At 40.4% G+C, this 16,770-nt stretch overlaps 4 protein-coding genes across 5 annotated transcripts in view; 3 read left to right on the top strand and 1 right to left on the bottom strand.

Moving 5' to 3' along the window:
- The first annotated feature begins 665 nt into the window (after positions 1 to 665).
- On the top strand, positions 666 to 3,699 carry Sgt1 (suppressor of G2 allele of skp1). Its single transcript, XM_077403671.1, has 5 exons — positions 666 to 884; positions 975 to 1,085; positions 1,752 to 1,950; positions 2,230 to 2,429; positions 2,812 to 3,699. The coding sequence occupies exons 1-5, from the start codon at positions 837 to 839 to the stop codon at positions 2,917 to 2,919; spliced, it is 666 nt and encodes a 221-aa protein (XP_077259797.1). The 5' UTR covers positions 666 to 836; the 3' UTR covers positions 2,920 to 3,699.
- Positions 2,768 to 16,770, bottom strand: part of LOC143896102 (uncharacterized) — an 86,440-nt gene continuing 72,437 nt past the window's right edge. The window contains exons 2-3 of one of the 2 annotated variants that reach the window (XM_077403666.1): positions 5,014 to 5,193; positions 2,768 to 4,495 (exon numbers count right to left, since the gene is read on the bottom strand). In XM_077403666.1, the coding sequence (XP_077259792.1) occupies positions 3,665 to 4,495; positions 5,014 to 5,178 (996 nt within the window). In that variant the 5' untranslated portion in view covers positions 5,179 to 5,193 and the 3' untranslated portion in view covers positions 2,768 to 3,664. Of the gene's footprint in view, positions 4,496 to 5,013; positions 5,432 to 16,770 lie in introns of those variants that run through there. The other variant, XM_077403665.1, reaches the window with a different exon arrangement.
- The window catches only part of LOC143896092 (uncharacterized), a 94,848-nt gene continuing 84,383 nt past the window's right edge, over positions 6,306 to 16,770 (top strand). Inside the window, exon 1 of the mRNA XM_077403645.1 lies at positions 6,306 to 6,449. The gene's annotated coding sequence lies outside the window, so the exon portion shown is untranslated. The remainder of the gene's footprint in view (positions 6,450 to 16,770) is intronic.
- LOC143896096 (S1 RNA-binding domain-containing protein 1) lies at positions 6,607 to 12,073 on the top strand. Its single transcript, XM_077403656.1, has 3 exons — positions 6,607 to 7,094; positions 7,520 to 9,497; positions 9,800 to 12,073. Exons 2-3 carry the CDS (start codon positions 7,542 to 7,544, stop codon positions 10,559 to 10,561), a joined length of 2,718 nt encoding a protein of 905 aa, XP_077259782.1. The 5' UTR covers positions 6,607 to 7,094; positions 7,520 to 7,541; the 3' UTR covers positions 10,562 to 12,073.

Raw genomic sequence — 16,770 nt, 5'->3', positions numbered from 1 at the left:
CAGCTGCTGCCGCGTCCGGATCGCGCTCGGAGATGTCGAGATGTCGCTGACGTCTGCCGACGTCCGCCAATAGGAGGCCGAATGGGACGATCAGGACCGATCGTCATAAATGTGCCTGTAAAAAAAAAAGAACAGTTTAATTAGAAATTAAACTATTTAAACACAATTTCATTGTAAATTAGGCCGGTATTCATAGTTATTTAAGACCGTCTTAAGTTTAATCTTAAGATGTCATGAACCAATCACAGAGCCGTATTAGCTTCTTAAGACATTACTTAAGACGATCCTGAAGACTTATGAATACCGGCCTTAATAATTAATAAATTTATAATCGTTTCAAGAACCGTAATATAGGCTCCCTTGAAATGAGGTGACAATTACAAAAGTAAGGAAATTCACTAGAGCAGTTACGCGCATTTCATTGGTCGAAATCTAGTAAATCTGTTTACTTTTTTGTAATTTTCTAGAAACTCGGGAACTTCTCTATTTTGTAGCCAATCAGGTACGATCTGCTGCTGCTTTTCACTGCCCATGAAATTTCACCTTTAGGCTACCGCAAAGGATATGCGGAAGACCAACCAATCGTCTTCCGCACATTTCTCGCTAATCTAATCGCGGATTGGCCGGCGGGATGATGCGCGATAAGCTGAAGCTGCGCGAACAAGCTCGTTTGTGTCTCTCGTCGCAGCATCCCTTGCATTCATCTCGTAACCTCGTGTGTTTATTTGATCACGCGAAGGTTCTAGAAGATTGAGGGCGATTGAGGGCTTGAGGGCTGCGGCGTTCACATTTTGAGTTCAACGTTCTTCATGTTCTGATCGAGTGATAAGCGTACGATGGACGCAGGCGAGAAAATGGAGAGCTCCACAATTAAGAACGACGAGGCAAGTACGAGTAATACGAATAACGTGATGTGAATATGTAACCGCGAGAGAAGAGATCGCGATGAGAATAACGCTCGTGATGTTTCGTAGATGCCTAAACCAAAGATAAAACACGATTGGTATCAAACGGAGAGTCACGTGTTCGTGACAATACTCGCCAAGAATGTGGAAAACGAGAGGATTAATTACGGAGAAAAAACAGTAAGTATCTTCATCGACTTGTGTCTCTCTCTCTCTCTCTCTCTCTCTCTGCTAGCGCGTGATAAGGGAGTTTCGAGGGGGGGAAGGGGCATTCCACCTTTCAAGCGAGGTATATGTGGGATGAAGGCCGGGCCAGAATCGAATCACGGACCTTTGAGTTACCGATCACTCGCGAAGCCAAAGAGCCACGCGTCATCCCGGAGAGTTTTGAACAACGGCGTAGGCTACGTTCGCTTCGAGTACTTTCGTGCTGAAAGCGTCGTTCTATCTGTATTGCTGATTGCACGTCGAAAGATGATGGAGTGATTTTTTTCAGTAAAAAAGGCTCCGGAGCGAACACAGCTGTAATATCTCACAGTGACTCTAAGACTGTGATCTACTTGGCGCTACAAATGCTTCAAAGTGTTCGATTGATCAATCAGGACAAAGAAATCTGCTTTAAAGCATTTTTAGCCAAGCTAGTACTCAAAGTACTCGGTTATCTAAATATCTCGAGTATTATTTGGACAACTGAGTACTTTGAGTACTAGCTTGACCAGCTTGAGATATCTCAAGATTCTCACATAATGTTACAGATTGTGGTAAATGTTAATGAAAAGAAAGCTAAGTAAAATTTTGAACAACGTGCGAAATACAACTTTTACCATGTTGCAAATTGTTTTTCAGCTAAGTGTTTCAGCAAAGTTACCATCCGGCAATGAATATAGTTTAGAGTTGGATTTGGCTAACTTTATAGTGGCGGAAGAATGTTCGCACAAGGTAATGCCGTCCAAGATAGAAATTAAACTGAAGAAACGGGATGACGTTAGATGGACGGTACTAGACGGCGAGCCAGTTCAATCGAACGTGAAACCTATACCGAACGGTAAGTTGTAAATACATTACTTCGTCAAAACGAGATAAAATGTGAGACAAAAACGTGATCGTTGTTAATGTTTGGAAAAATGCTTGAAAGATAATATTAGACGTTATTAATTTACTTATTTTGTTAACAATATGTCTGACACGTATAATTTTTTATGACGCAATAAGACATTTAAACCTCTATCATTTAGTTGCCGTATATTTTTTCCGCAACGTCACGATTGTCGCTATACGTATGCAGATAATCATGTTTTTTTTTAAACCATGCGTATCGTTCCAGAAATACTTCAGGCTGGCACACAAGCGCCCAAGTATCCAAGCTCCTGTAAGATATCCAGAGATTGGGATAAGGTGGAAAAGGAAATATTGAAAGAGGAGGCAGCGGAACAAAATGTGGGTGATGCTGCGGTGAATACTCTTTTCCAAAGCATATACGGTAACGGATCCGATGAAGTGAGACGTGCGATGAACAAGTCCTTTGTAAGTAATCCAGTCCAATGTTCATCGTTGACAAATTAAATAGCAACAAAAGAACGTGCAGCGAAACACGTTGCCTCTTTTTTTTTTTTTTACCAAACTTACAGTTTTAATATAAAACAGATAAATTGACGAAGATATTTGTATGTTTGCAAGTAAAAATCAATATGTTTGAAGCCATTTGTATAACGAGATCCTGAATTTCTCTCCTAAAGACGACAATTAATTAGAAATCAACTTATATATATATATATATATATATATATATATATATATATATATATATACAAATGCATACATCTAAAACACGTTGAATGTAACGAGTCAAAATGACACCGTAGTAAGAAATATTTCATTTATAATATATTTCATTTATAATATACAGATAGAATCGGGCGGCACTGTCTTAAGCACTAATTGGGGAGAAGTAGGACAAAAAACGGTTCAGAGAAGACCACCAGATGGAATGGAGTGGAAATCTTGGGACTCATAATTAGAACGATTTCTTTACATTTTCGTCGTTTCTTTTCATCGTATACAATTATCACGTTCGATCCTTAATTACCACATCTATCGATCGTATATTTTACTAATGTAAAAACAAAGGTAAACGTATATTGATATTTACTCGAGAGCTTCCGTTATACACTGACTTAATAATAATTTGCAGTTTTTAAAATTTATTTTAAAATACATTTGGTCTTGTAATGAAATGTACAAAATTATTAACGTTTGCTTATACGTTTTATCTTTGTATAACATTTCACGTTATCTAGATAATTTACAGTTATACGTGCAAAACGTTTATAATACATACGGCATCTTAGTAAACATAAATCCTCGCGCACAAGTTTACAAGTTTTTATAACGAAGAATGCACAACGGAACGGCAAGTGTACAATAAGCATAGCTTTTAACACCTCGCGAAAGAAAACTTTGCGCTTCCTCACGTTTACTTTTCGTATCGAGATCTTAAAATCTCGGGTACTCCGGGGTACTCTCGCAGCTCGTGCGTTCGCGTAAAAGAGTCACGGTCTCGCGTACTTGGCGCGAGACCGTGTCTCTTGATCAATAGCTTCTTTTATATTCTCAGTTTTAATATATGTTACCGCGCACCACATATTTTAATAAACGTTTTATTACAAATAAGAAAAACCGCAATACTCGCATTTTGGTTTGGGTGTCTCGAGTAATTTTAAATTTTTAACGATGTACAAATGATGTATAAATGACTTGCGTTACTTATAAAAAATATACGCGCCACATGCATAAATACCTCTCTTGATAAAACTCGCTCCTGAAATTAACAAACTTGCCGAATACTTGGCGGAAGTCACGAGGATCGTAGACGTATTAAATCGATTGCTTCGTTCGTCCGAAGCTATCGCGTTTTCCTGCTTTTTACCACGATCCGCTACGTGTTGGGAAACCGTAGTATTCAGTGACCGCAATATATTTTTAACGTTAGACAGTTCGTTCATATGAGTTCGAAGTAACGACTCGTTCCTTTCTTGCGCTACCTCTATGGTCGTTCGCACGTCTCGTATCCTCCTGTTATTAAGTATCATTGAACCGATCAACGATACAATCGCTAGTAGGGCGGAGGCGATGATAGACAAATACTTGTATTTCTGCGCGTTTAAGTTTTGGCTAACGTGATAGTCCTTTATCGCCGTTGCCAGCTGCGTGAAATTGTCCCGCTCCTCTTTCTCGGACAACTCCAGCTGGTTCATAACTTTCTTTTGTTCCTGCAAAGACTTGTGTTCCACCATTGTTAATTGCACGTATTTGGGATCGTCTCGTCTCGTCTGAATTAATTCCGCATAGATTTCTTGCAGCTTGGAAGTGATGGCCGTTAATTCTTTATTCAGGGTTCTCCTGTTGTCCTGACGGTCGAAGAGCTTATTCTGAAGAGCAATCACCTGCGTTCTGGCTGCTTCAACCGTGTCCATTCCCGTTACTCGGTTGTACCATTGCCACCATTTTACGATTTTTCCTGGCAATGGTCCGCTCGGCTCTAATGCCTTTGCATTTAAATCTTGCATTATGATAGCCTGGTCCGTAAGTTTCTACAACACAAAAGTTAATCTTACGTAACAGTTGTCTCACGTCGCGCATACAGAGAGAGAGAGCTGCGACTCCAACTACAAAATATCCTCCCTTTTTAATGAAGAATCTTCAGATTGTCGGGCGATCAAAATGTAAACTGAACTTGAATTTCGAGCAATTAATAATTGAAAGTAAAAAAGCTTCGATAAAGTTTTAGGTCTAACTTGGACGTAACTTTTGTCCAACATTGTAACAATATTGAACGAGAAAAGTAAAAACTACAGAAATATATTACGACTTCGTAAAATTTGACGTTGTACCGCGTCCAATCTAAAAATCTGAAAAGCTCGTTGATAAATCGCGAGATAATTTTATGCAAATACGTAAGGCAATGTAGAAAATTCGAAAAGAACATTTTGCATCGTCACTTGTCCCTGAGAACGAGGGACAAGCGCGCGACAGAAATCAATGTTCGTCAAAGAACACCGGATCGAACGAAATAAAAAACGCTCTTAAATCCGTGACGTTTGTCGCTTACTTTCGCAACGATATTGTACTTTTCAGTCGCGATGCTCCGCGCATCGGCGAGCTTGCTCTGCGCTTTTCCCGCGGCATCTTTTACAATCCCCTTCGCGTTGTCGAGCACGACGTATCTCTTCACTCGGTCGTTTACCAGCTTCGTCAACTGCCGGTAGTGCTCCATCGTTGTGCCAGGCGGCCAGGCGGACAATGCGACGGGGCCGGTCGAATTAACTGGATTGTACAGAGAGACTAAACTCAATCCTAGTTTCGAACCCTGATCCATCCGGAGTCTGAACCTAGCTCGACATAACCTCCAACCCGCACCCTGCGCTGCGCCTTGACGCGGTAAAAGAATGGTCGTATGTATTGTTCGGCGGACGAGCAGTTTAGAGTTTAGAATTTTTAGATTGCATTCATCGCCGATGCGTGACGTACGCTGTACCATTTCCAGCGCCAACGCTTATTATCGAGCTGTTTTTTCTGCTAAACGCAGCCAAATATTAAAGAGTGTGAATAACGAAAATCGCGCATCAATCGAATTGTCGCAATTTATTGATTGTCGATCATTTTTTATATTTTTATTGAATTTAAGTTTAATTTAAGTTTAATTGATTTATTTCTGCGTTAAAGAATTTATGCGTTCGTAACAACGTCGAAGAATCATATAGCTATTACTCTGATCGGTTCGTTGCCGCAATGCTGTCGAAAGCGTGATAATTAGTATTACGAGAAGTCTCCAAATTATTAAGTTCGTCCAATAATGTCCATTTATATCAGATTAATGTTAATCTCGGTTTACCTTATTCTAGCTTTAAGAATTTAAGAAAAAGATAAAATGTAAATTAAACCGAGATAAAAATTTCAAATTTTATAATGTTGAATTCAACAACATTATCGCCTGTTTTAGCCTTTTTATCGGTTATTCAATTCCTTTTTTTTATATATATTCATTCTATACTTATATTAAACGCAGCGAAAGCCTAGCCGGCGCAATGTTGAATCATAAATTTGATTTGCCGCGATCGTTTCGAAATTTCGACAGTCTCGCGACTCGCGACATATTCGGAGCGGATTCGATATTGCGATTCTCGAAGCGGAATTCGAGTTTCTCGAGTCGCGAGTGTCGCGAGTCGCGAGTCGCGGCTGCAGAGTTTCATCGCGAAACGCGTCGCCGCGCCGCGCCGTGGACAACTTTTCGCGTTTCGCGTTCGAATCTCGCTCTCCGTACTTTTCCTTCCGATTAGTGAGTGTCGCGCGTGCGGTCGCTTGTTTTACGCGCCGGTGCGTGCCCATCTGATGCCTATATACGCGATCGGGGTGATCCGCTTTCGCGCGCGGTCGCGGCCGGCGTCGGTCCGGTCCGGGGTCGGAATAATCTCCTTCGCTCATTTCCCGTCCCGTTTTTACCGCTGGATTGCTGCGAACGCGACATCGACGTAGGATCATCGCCAGGTATGGCAGATATTTATAATTCGCTGCGTCGAAATTAAATTTTTGCTTTATTGCGCGAAAGCGAAAGAGTGGGAGCGAGAGACGAAGGAGGGGGCGGGGAAGGGGATGAGGGGATCGAGAGAAATGCTACCAATTTTTTATCTTTTTCATTTAAGTCTGCAGTTAATCTTGACACTTTTATATTGTTTTTTTACTCTTTTCCTCTTCGTGTGTGCGGAGAAATAATAAAATGCGCTCTGTGCGCTGCGTAATTCATATTTTCTGATTTCTTCCTTATTACGTTGCGCCACGGCAACAAGTACGCGTAAGGTCTTCGAGATGGCGGGTCCGTCTTGGAAACGAAATTTGAATATCGGCACTCGGCAGTGATGTTTACCGGTCTGTTTTCTGTTGCTGCACTGCTGAACTAGTGCCAGTAGTCACGTGACTGTTGCGATAGGTTTGTGGTTAGGATCGTCCCGTTTTTTCTCTCTCTACATTTTTCGCGTTTAGCCGCACGAGCGGCACGAGAAACCACTCGTGTCTTTATCATTCGCGGTCCGCGAAGGCCATTTCTTCCGATACGGTGTGTCCGAGCTCTTTTCGTTAGGAATCGCCGCGCGTTCACGTCTGACATCACGTATACGTTGACAATCGGAGCGCAGAGTGAGTTTACGTCGAATTTTCGTTTAATTTATTTAGGTAATACAACAAACACACACAGTCACGCTAAATAATAATCAATATTACTAGATTAATCAGACTTCTTTTGTAACTTGATAGATAGTGATCATTTCTGAAATTATGAAATTAACTCCGCTGGAGAGACTTTACGTCAAAGCATATCGGAAGAAGAGTATTTGGCTTGAAATACATAGAGTAAAATTTTAAGAGAATCGTCGTTGAACGTATATTTAATGTATTTATACATTTACACTGAATTCCATATAGATTCCGAACGATGTAAATTGTTGCACGGTCCATATACTTGTCGCAAAACGTATCTATTGACAAAGCAATGCAATTTATAAAAAGACCTACCTTATATTTGTACATGCATTTATGGGAAAACTGATTTATTAATTTGACAGACGAGACAACGTTAAAGAAACGATGAAGAGAAATTTGCGAGACAGGCAAAATCGAGTACCGATTGATCTATCGGATTCCGATGACGATTATAAGACGTCTGAGAAATCGAAAGACGAGGAGGTCTATGTACCGGAGGAAAAAGAAAAGAAACAGATTATAGCGGATAAGGGAAAGTCGACAAAAAAGAGAGCAAGGAGAAATACGGAAGACGAAGTCTACGTTCCAGAAGAGAAAGAGAAAATTACAGCAGGAAAGGGAGAGCCGACGAAAAAGAGAGCAGGAAAAAATATGCGGAGCAAAAATGTTAAATCTGTTAAAATAAAAAATTCAGAAGTAAGCTTGGAGACAAGTAACGAGAAAATAAAGCTACGAGAAGGATCGTCGTGCGCTGATTCTGCGGATGTAAAGGTGTCGGAACAAAACCGGAAAGATTTAGTTAAAGATTGTGTAAAGGAAGATGTAAAGATTGAAGAGAGATTAAACTCCAGCTTTTTACAAAGCCCAGAATGGACAGATATCGACTATGTGAGCGAAATGAACAATATCGACAGACGTATCGCGGAGAATGTGGTGAGGCTTTTCAAGGAGGACAACACTATTCCCTTCGTCGCAAGATACAGAAAGAATATGACCGGTTCTATGGACCCGGATAAGTTGAGAGCGCTTCTGGAGAGTTTTGAGGAGGCAAAGACCATTAAGCTTCGCGCTGCGGCGATTATCAAGAACATTGACAAGTTGGGGAAATGGTCGCCGGAACTTCACGCTGCTGTCACGTCTACAAAATCCCTCGCCGATCTCGAGTATATTTACTCTTTGTACAAATCAGCGTCGAAGCGAAGTTTGGCGGAAAAAGCGCGAGAATTGGGCCTGGGAGTTGTCAGTGGTGCGGTTTTACAGGGACAGGATATACCGCCATTGGCATCCTTGATAGACGAACGAAAGGAAGGCCTGCGAAACGAGCAGGAAGTGAGAAGCGGTATCGTGCATATAATAGCGGACGTCATCGGCAAGAATAAGGAGATTTTTGACAAGGTAACGTCCCTCCGGAAAACGTCTGTTATAGATATACAAACGACGCGGTGTAAAACAGCGGAGGATTCGAAGAACGTAAATAGCCGGAAGTACGAGGGGTACTTTAATTTCAAATCGAGCGTGAATACCATCAAGCCGTACCACGTACTGGCCATCAATCGGGCCGAGTCGCGGAAAATCATCGGCGTAAAGATCATCGTTCCCGATGCTTTCGAGCACGCGTTCAAGGAACACTGCTTGTCGCGATACGCGCATCGACGAGACCTCGGATGCGGCGCGAAGATACTCCACTGGGATTTGCTCAAAGACGGTATCGATCGCGCTTACGAGAAACTGATTAGGCCTCGGGTGATACGTCGCGTGAGGAGCGAGATGAAGGAGAGCGCGGAAAAAGCGTCTATCGAGGTTTTCGCTACTAACGTTAAGCAATTGCTGCTCGTTCCTCCCGTGCGAGGTAAAATCGTTCTCGGTATTGACCCGGGTTACCGTCACGGCTGCAAACTCGCCGTCGTATCGGAGCAAGGCGACGTCCTCGAGACCGCCGTGATATACCCCCACAATCGTCCATCGGCGTTTAAAGACGCGGCTAACGTGCTGGCGAAATTGGTCAACGGATACGGATGCACGATGATAGCCCTGGGGAACGCCACGGCGTGCAGGGAGACCGAGCTATTTCTGACGAAGGTAATAGAGTCGAGGATGTTCGGCTCGCTGAACGCGATGTACGCCATTGTTGACGAGTGCGGCGCCTCGATTTATAGTTGTAGTCCGCAGGCAAAATCCGAGTTTCCGGATCTCGATCCGAACTTGGTATCGGCTATCTCGATAGCGAGACGCTTGCAGGACCCGTTGGCGGAATTGGTGAAGATAGAGCCGAAGCACTTAGGAGTCGGGATGTACCAACATGATCTTCCCGAGGCGAAATTGACGAGGACGCTGTCCGAAGTTAGTATCAATTTGTTATTTAATATCGATTAAATTAAACACTTGACGCGTGGGTAACTTGAGAGTGCTGTTTATAATTTTGCAATGTTAATTTCGTTGAAAAATTCTGAAATATGAAGTTGATATTTTTCTTAGCGATAATTTTAGAAATCTAAATAGACAGATTAATGCTTGTTCTATTTTTAGAAAGAAAAAATCGCGATCGGGCATTTCTAAAGAAAAAGTTTCTCGGATAATAACGCCATAGCTTTTTAGCGGAAATTCGATACGCGGCAGAGAGATATTCGTGTCAAATGTTTCAGGTTGTCACGGAGGTCGTGAGTTTTGTGGGAGTTGATATCAATACAGCTTCCCATTATCTTCTACAACGAGTAGCCGGTCTCACGCTTTCTAGATCTACGAATATCATCGAGTGGCGAACAAAAAACGGGCCGTTCAGGAACAGAAAGCAGTTATTGAATGTGAAGGGCATCGGCAACAAAACGTTCGAACAATGTGCAGGTTTTATAAGAATTCTGCCGGAGACAGCGACGGTTAGCGAATCCTCGTCGGAACGAAACGAGAGATCGGACGATTTTGATCCCCTGGATCAGACGTGGATCCATCCGGAATCGTACGCGATAGCGAATAAATTCGTGAAACACTGCCGATGCAAATTGTGCGACATCGGCACTCCGGCATTTATCGATAGGATAAATTCTCACGCGAGAACTGGATACGGGAATCTAGCCGCGCAATTCGGCACCGACGAGACTACGATGGAGACAATAGTTGTAGCTCTGACCATGCGGAAGGACGACGATATACGATCGAAATTGAACCAGCCACTGTTTCGCAAGAGCGTGCGACATATCGACGATTTGACCGTCGGTACCACATTGAGTGGCGTCGTGCGAAACGTCGTGCCTTTTGGATCGTTTGTAGACGTGGGGGTTGGTAGTGACGCACTGATACACACCACCCGTATGAAAAAAAGGGATCTACATGTAGGCCAGCGTGTGGAAGTGAAGGTAGTTGGCATCGAACTGGCACGCCAAAGAATTAGTCTCGAGTTAATGAGCTAGCTGGTACGTTAAATATTACAACAAAAAACTAGCATTAGGTTGGTGCTCAAAAACATTTTATTTTAACGTATTGACATAATCTTTTATATATAATTCATTTTAAAAGTAAGACATAAAATTGACGTTACTTTTGCATCAACCTACTTAAATATCACGATATCACTCAAATATCTTATGATATTTGTTATTTTACAAGTAAAAGAAAGCGTTGCTGTTGCGTTGACGATGAGTTTATTTTTTTATAACGTTTATACATTTGAGATTTAGTTGAATACGCAGTTTTCTTATATATATAACAAATCCATAACGAGCAACAGTAATAAAGATATATTTTATAAATAATGTCTAATTCTAGTTCCAAATTGTCCTGACTTGATCGTGAATCACTGCTATCTAACGCTATTCTCCTACTTGAATGCTCGTAGTTTATCCTACCTATTTATTTCTTGTTATATCTCTCGCAACACTTCTCGTGGGTAGTTTATCTCAGAGAAATGGATTCCACTTTACGTCGTGCAACGCGACCGCCTAAAACGCGAACTCTATATGCGTGGTTGCGGAGAGTTTGTAAAACGAATTCCAGTCACGTGCTAACGTGCCTTTTCCCTTGCCGCTAGCAAAAGTACAAGTCGACTACAAGGGGAGCGGGAGGGAGGAGGACGAGGAGGGTGTATTCCGCATTGAATGCCGCAAGAAGGTCGCAATTGCGACGGACGGGCAATCGTGGTTTAATCTCTTGTTTCTGCAGCCGTATTTTTTTTTGCCGAGATTGCAAAAGATTAAAACTCGTCGATTAATCAGTCTTCGTTTGTAATGAATTTCGTCGCGTTGCCGAGCTTCAATTACATTGCTGTTGCATATGAAAAAATATGAATAATGAAAAAATAAAAATAAATGATGTTAAAAATGTGATAAAAATAAGTACAGTTGGATGATTTAGAGATCGCAAAGTAGATAAGAGTTACCCAAGCTTAAAAATCAACAACACATTAATGGACAAAAATGGACAATACATTTTAATTTTCCAATTTTAGAAGTCGAAAATGAAGTTTTGTGAAATATTTTATTTCATATCTTTGTCTTTAATTTTTTTCACACAGGATCTTTTCCTCTCCGTTTGTATCGACGATAAGAGAGTATCGTTCCGTATACAGTAGGCGCGATCGGCATGAATACGATTTTATTACTGCATCCTGATTCCCTTAAGACACGCTCCTCGTTCGCCTCGCCTGAAAGTTTTAGCATGCAATCTGCGATTTCTATCTCGCTATCGGGAAAGTTCGGGCGCATACCATTCCGTTCTGTCCGCTGTTGTCTCGAACCTTGGCTACATTTTGTATGAGGAGTACACACTGTACACGCCGAATAGCTCGCTTTAGACAGGATTTAAGAACGTGCCTGTGCCTCCGTTGAAAAATTCGTATTTGATTGTTACTTTCGGAATCGAGAAGAAACAATCTTTCGCGTTTTCTATGCACGATCGACGCGAACATGCAACGTATATAATCGATGTATATCGTTTGGAAAAAAGTTAAGCAACTAAAATAAAATGGAATCTTAGAATATTTCTAAGGCGAGAGATATATTTTTTAGGTTCATGTTAAAATTGTAGCAAACACGTTTAAGATAAAATAATATATGAACTGTTTTGTAAAATTTAAGAATGGAACGTTTCTAAAATTATTTTTGTCTGATCGATATACCTACTATTATATTATGTAATTTTTATGTCTAACAAATATATTTATGTAATTTTATCTATTATAAATATATTTACGTAATTTTTACAAATATAAATTTTTAAACTGTAAGGAGAAGTAAGAAAGCCTTATCATTAATGTTTAAATCATATAACTAATTATGTCATGAATATATAACGATAATTATGATGTTTACCGAAGAGCGGTAATTTTGATCAACATGATCAACTCCATTAATCATTAATTATAACTTTAAATTAAAATGGTGAACACTGAACATGATTGTTGAACATTCTCCCGTCTGGTTAAGCTGTTAAACATTTGATTAATTAACAGTTTAAGATTTCGCGTTATCGGATATCTGTTAAAATTGTGAGGAGATCTGGAAAACGCGGTGCTCGTGGCAGAGTTTACGTACACTCATTCAAACAGTATCAAATAGAGCCTATCGATGTCATTCACGGAACAATGCACACGATTGATTTCTTTCGTCCAATCGGATAGATCAATCGAAGCCACGAAATATTCGCGAGCAACGTAACGTAGGTGCAGCCCATATATATATATATATATATATATATATATATATATATATATACATTCGACGGAAAACGAAATGTTCACTACGCGAAGCGAGCTGGAAAACGAGAATCATATACGACAAAAATCTATCGTTCTCCCACAATTGTGTCTTGAATTCGCGCACGAATTGCATTGGTACTTCAAAAGCGACAAATTTATTATATAATATTTTAAATAATATTTATAATATTTTAAATTTTAATAAAGAAAAAAAATCCAAGTTTTTTATCTTAACGTTGCGATATCATCTATTCTTCCGTGAGTACTGTAAACTTTCTGCATTAAATATCGCTGAAACTAATCTCCGAATTAGAAATTCAAAGTAAGGTCCGTTTGCTTGATACACTTTTAAGTCTCTCGAGTCTCTTTTGTTTTTAGTGGGAGAAACATGATAAATTATAGTTCCACGCTGAAATTATCTGTTTAGTTTATGCGCGAATTTAAGACACAATCGCGGAAGAGAGAAACAAGTTCTCGTCACGTAATATATTAATATTTTGACGTTGAAAATGAACAACACAAAGTTTTATCTTATTCTTTCGCGCGTTCCCGAAGTTTAATTCGCGAAGAATCTTTCGAGATATCTTTTGCAGAAATCGACGAGTTCTTGTTAAAGAAGAATTCAAAGAATTCGATTCCACAAAGAATTGATCAAAGAATTCGTTGATAAGCTAGGGATGGCTCGATCTGGGACACCCTGACTTTCCTCACAATATAATTGGTCGTTACCGCGAGAGAACGACGTTATGACTAATACGTGTAACTTAAGGACTCTGTTACAAATTGCCTTTTTCCGACGACTCGGGTGGGCTTTGTCACGCCGGAAGCCGCGGTCGCGCAAAGCGTTCTCGTTCGTACACCGAGGAAGCTTTTTCCGCTTGCTTTCTTTACGGCCTCGCCATTCTGCCGGCTTATAAGTCCTTTCTTAGGCGAGCTCGCGCGCGCGTAACGCCCAACCTAACGAGTTGTAATATTTATTTAACCGGAGAAAAATATTTTTGCCCCAGTACATACGACGTTGATTTATACCGAGTGATCCTCGGAAACGGGGACGAGCCGTAAGTTCTTTTCTTTTATTTAAGCTAGAATGGAGGAAAATTATAGAGATAAACTCTGATGCACACAGCGCTCTTTACCTTTCGGCGATTCAAGTTGCATCCTTTGCATTTTCGCAAGAGTGCCATGCATATCGACGCATTCTCGCAGAATGCAATTGCTTTATGCAACTGTTTCACCTATCAGCAGAATTACGTGCATGACTTTTATGTAATTTAATTATTTTTCTGCGTGTACAAAAGCACTTGACATACATTAAATACACACGACATTTATTTGATAAAAAGAGAACGACATTTTTTTAAATATAAATTGAAGCAATCGTTGCCCTGAGCTTTATCTGCGATTTCGTACGCGGGCAAAGTGCGTTTGTTGCATTCCCCTATATTCCCTCTGCTTCATTCTCGCGCGCTAACATTATTTCGCCGTGTCGGGCGAGCTTTTCATCAGGGTCTCGTTCCCGACGAGATCGTCAGCCCGTCACAGGAATACTTACGCGCCGGAGGTTACTTAATTTCAGTCGCGACTCATAAGGGGGGTGGGCTGATCCAATTATCGTGGTTCACCACGAGCATCAAGGTGGCGGTTTCCATTCTCTCTGCATCCCTTTGTCTCCCCCGTCAAAAGAGAAAGGCTCCGCGGTGGCTGTACATACACCCCGGCGCGTCGTAACTTCGATTCTCAAAAGCAAAACCGATCGGGCGCCGCCGTGCGAAACGGATTTGGAAGGTTGAGACGGTTTTGAGACTGACAAATTCTGGCCGGCGAACGGATATCAATTCGCTCCGTTTCGAATCCGTTTCAACGGTCAGTTAGCATCTCAACCCTTGGTCGAGCTTGATTTATGTAGGGGAATTGAGGGTTGTTAAAGTAACATGAACATGAAGATTACAGCGGGGACGATTCGAAAATTTCTCTCGTTTAGATAATATCGTTATACCCGAGCAAATTTTCAAGTAATATCAGCTGAAAGATGCATGTGTACGTTCACGGTATAACGTGTGTGTGGTGAGAGATAAATGAAAAATATGGAATAAATGTCTCTTTTGATTAATCGCGTAATTTTCGAGAAAAAATGATTTCGAACATGCGAAAGTCTGGTATGTCTGTTTAACTATATGTTGGCATGTGCGTGTGCGTCTGTGTCGATTAGGATGCAGATTTTGTAATAATTACTTGTAGCTAAAATATATATTCGCAATATTGTACCTTATTGTGTCATTTCGAGAGAGGTTAGCGAAAAAATTACTGGAATCACGTATCGTACGTGTAAACAAATTTTAAAATATGTAAATGATCAATTAACTAAAGACTGTCGATGTTAAAATTAACGAGTAACAAGGAAAAGTGGGCTTTGAGAGTCAAATTAATCGTGGTTAGTTGTGCGTGAGTTAACTGTATAATGTTAGTTAATAATTTAATATAAATTATAAGTCGTACGTTTCGGCCGAGGTTTCGCCTCTACTTTGAGCTATCTCATGAGAACTTGCGACTATTTAATTTGTCTATCGCTACGTCGCTGAAGATGTCTTAAAGTAGACGCGAAATGTACGATTTATAATTTGTATTAAATTATTAATTAAATGTTATATAGCGTTGACTCACGCACAACTAACCGCGTTTGGCTCTCGCAAAAGCCCATGCACTTTTCCTTACTCGTTAAATTCTAAAATTGTGTGTAAATCGTTACTGTTACTACAGACAACAGGCGTAATATATCAATTTCGAATAGATACACACTCATCACGCGCCACTTTCACGTGCTTTTCTCTCTAAGCTAGGCGGGCACTCGAGAAAACAATATTATTCTTTATGTGCTTTTTCACGAAGAATCATCCCCCTGTTACCGCATGATTTACGAACACTGCATGACGCAGTATGAAATAGTAATTGGACATGTATTGTAAGCGGTTACTAGCCATGTTGGCGATGTTGGCGGTTAACGAGTAACGTGAAAACATTAACGTTCCAGCCTAATATAGTTTTGATTTCGTCGCCATCCGAGACGTAACGCGAGTATGCGAGAGAGCCTACGTATAAGGGTTGGCTCGCGACTCACTCCCGGTGTAAGAGTCTCTCTACACCCTCTCGATCAATATTCCGTCCAGTGGCGTAGCACCGTTTCTTTTTCGCGTACCTACATTACAATTTCGTTTGCCTCCGAGAATGCGATCCTACGATTATTAAGAACACCGTGACGCGACGACGTGAATGCCAGTCAGCGTTCCAGTTTTACAAATTATCTAATTAGAGATAAATGAGATAACAAAAGGACTGACCGAAGGTACGTTCTAAATATTGTAAATAAGCCTCTAATGAAATATAGAGGTTCTCGTTTCGAAATCTTTCGTTTCGTTTTTAAAACACGAAATATTAAATTCTTATACGTTGCACGTTGCACATATATGATAGTACATTATTAAGGCCATTATATTATTGCAGTATATGCATTAATTTGCATCACATGTCATTTAAGGATTAAAATGCTATTTTAATTCTTGTTATTTTGTTATTTATATAAGATCAATCTTTTGCTATATATATTCGCGAAGCGCATCTAAGAAATTACATAGGTAGTTCTACTTTATAACGTCATCAGATTCTGATTTTACTGCATGAGAATCCTTGTCAATCGTATGAGAGATATAGTCGGAGAATTTCAGAATTATATAAAACGATGTCTGCTGAAATTTCGATTTTACATGAAAATCCTTGTAAATCGTCTGAAAGATATAGTCAGAGAATTATATAAAGGCGATGTTTGCTGAAATACGTCAGAAAATGATTAGGTACCCGAGCTTTTTTGACACCTCGTGTAATTTTACATGGAATATTCCTGCGAGCCTTTGGAGAATTTTTCGAGTATTTACA

This window comes from Temnothorax americanus, unplaced genomic scaffold (genome assembly GCF_048541705.1).
Source record: "Temnothorax americanus isolate GAGA-0224 unplaced genomic scaffold, ASM4854170v1 Scaffold18, whole genome shotgun sequence".
Classification (NCBI taxonomy): Eukaryota; Metazoa; Arthropoda; class Insecta; order Hymenoptera; family Formicidae; genus Temnothorax; species Temnothorax americanus.
Note: the sequence above shows the minus strand (reverse complement) of the source record. Positions and strands in the feature narration are given on the sequence as shown.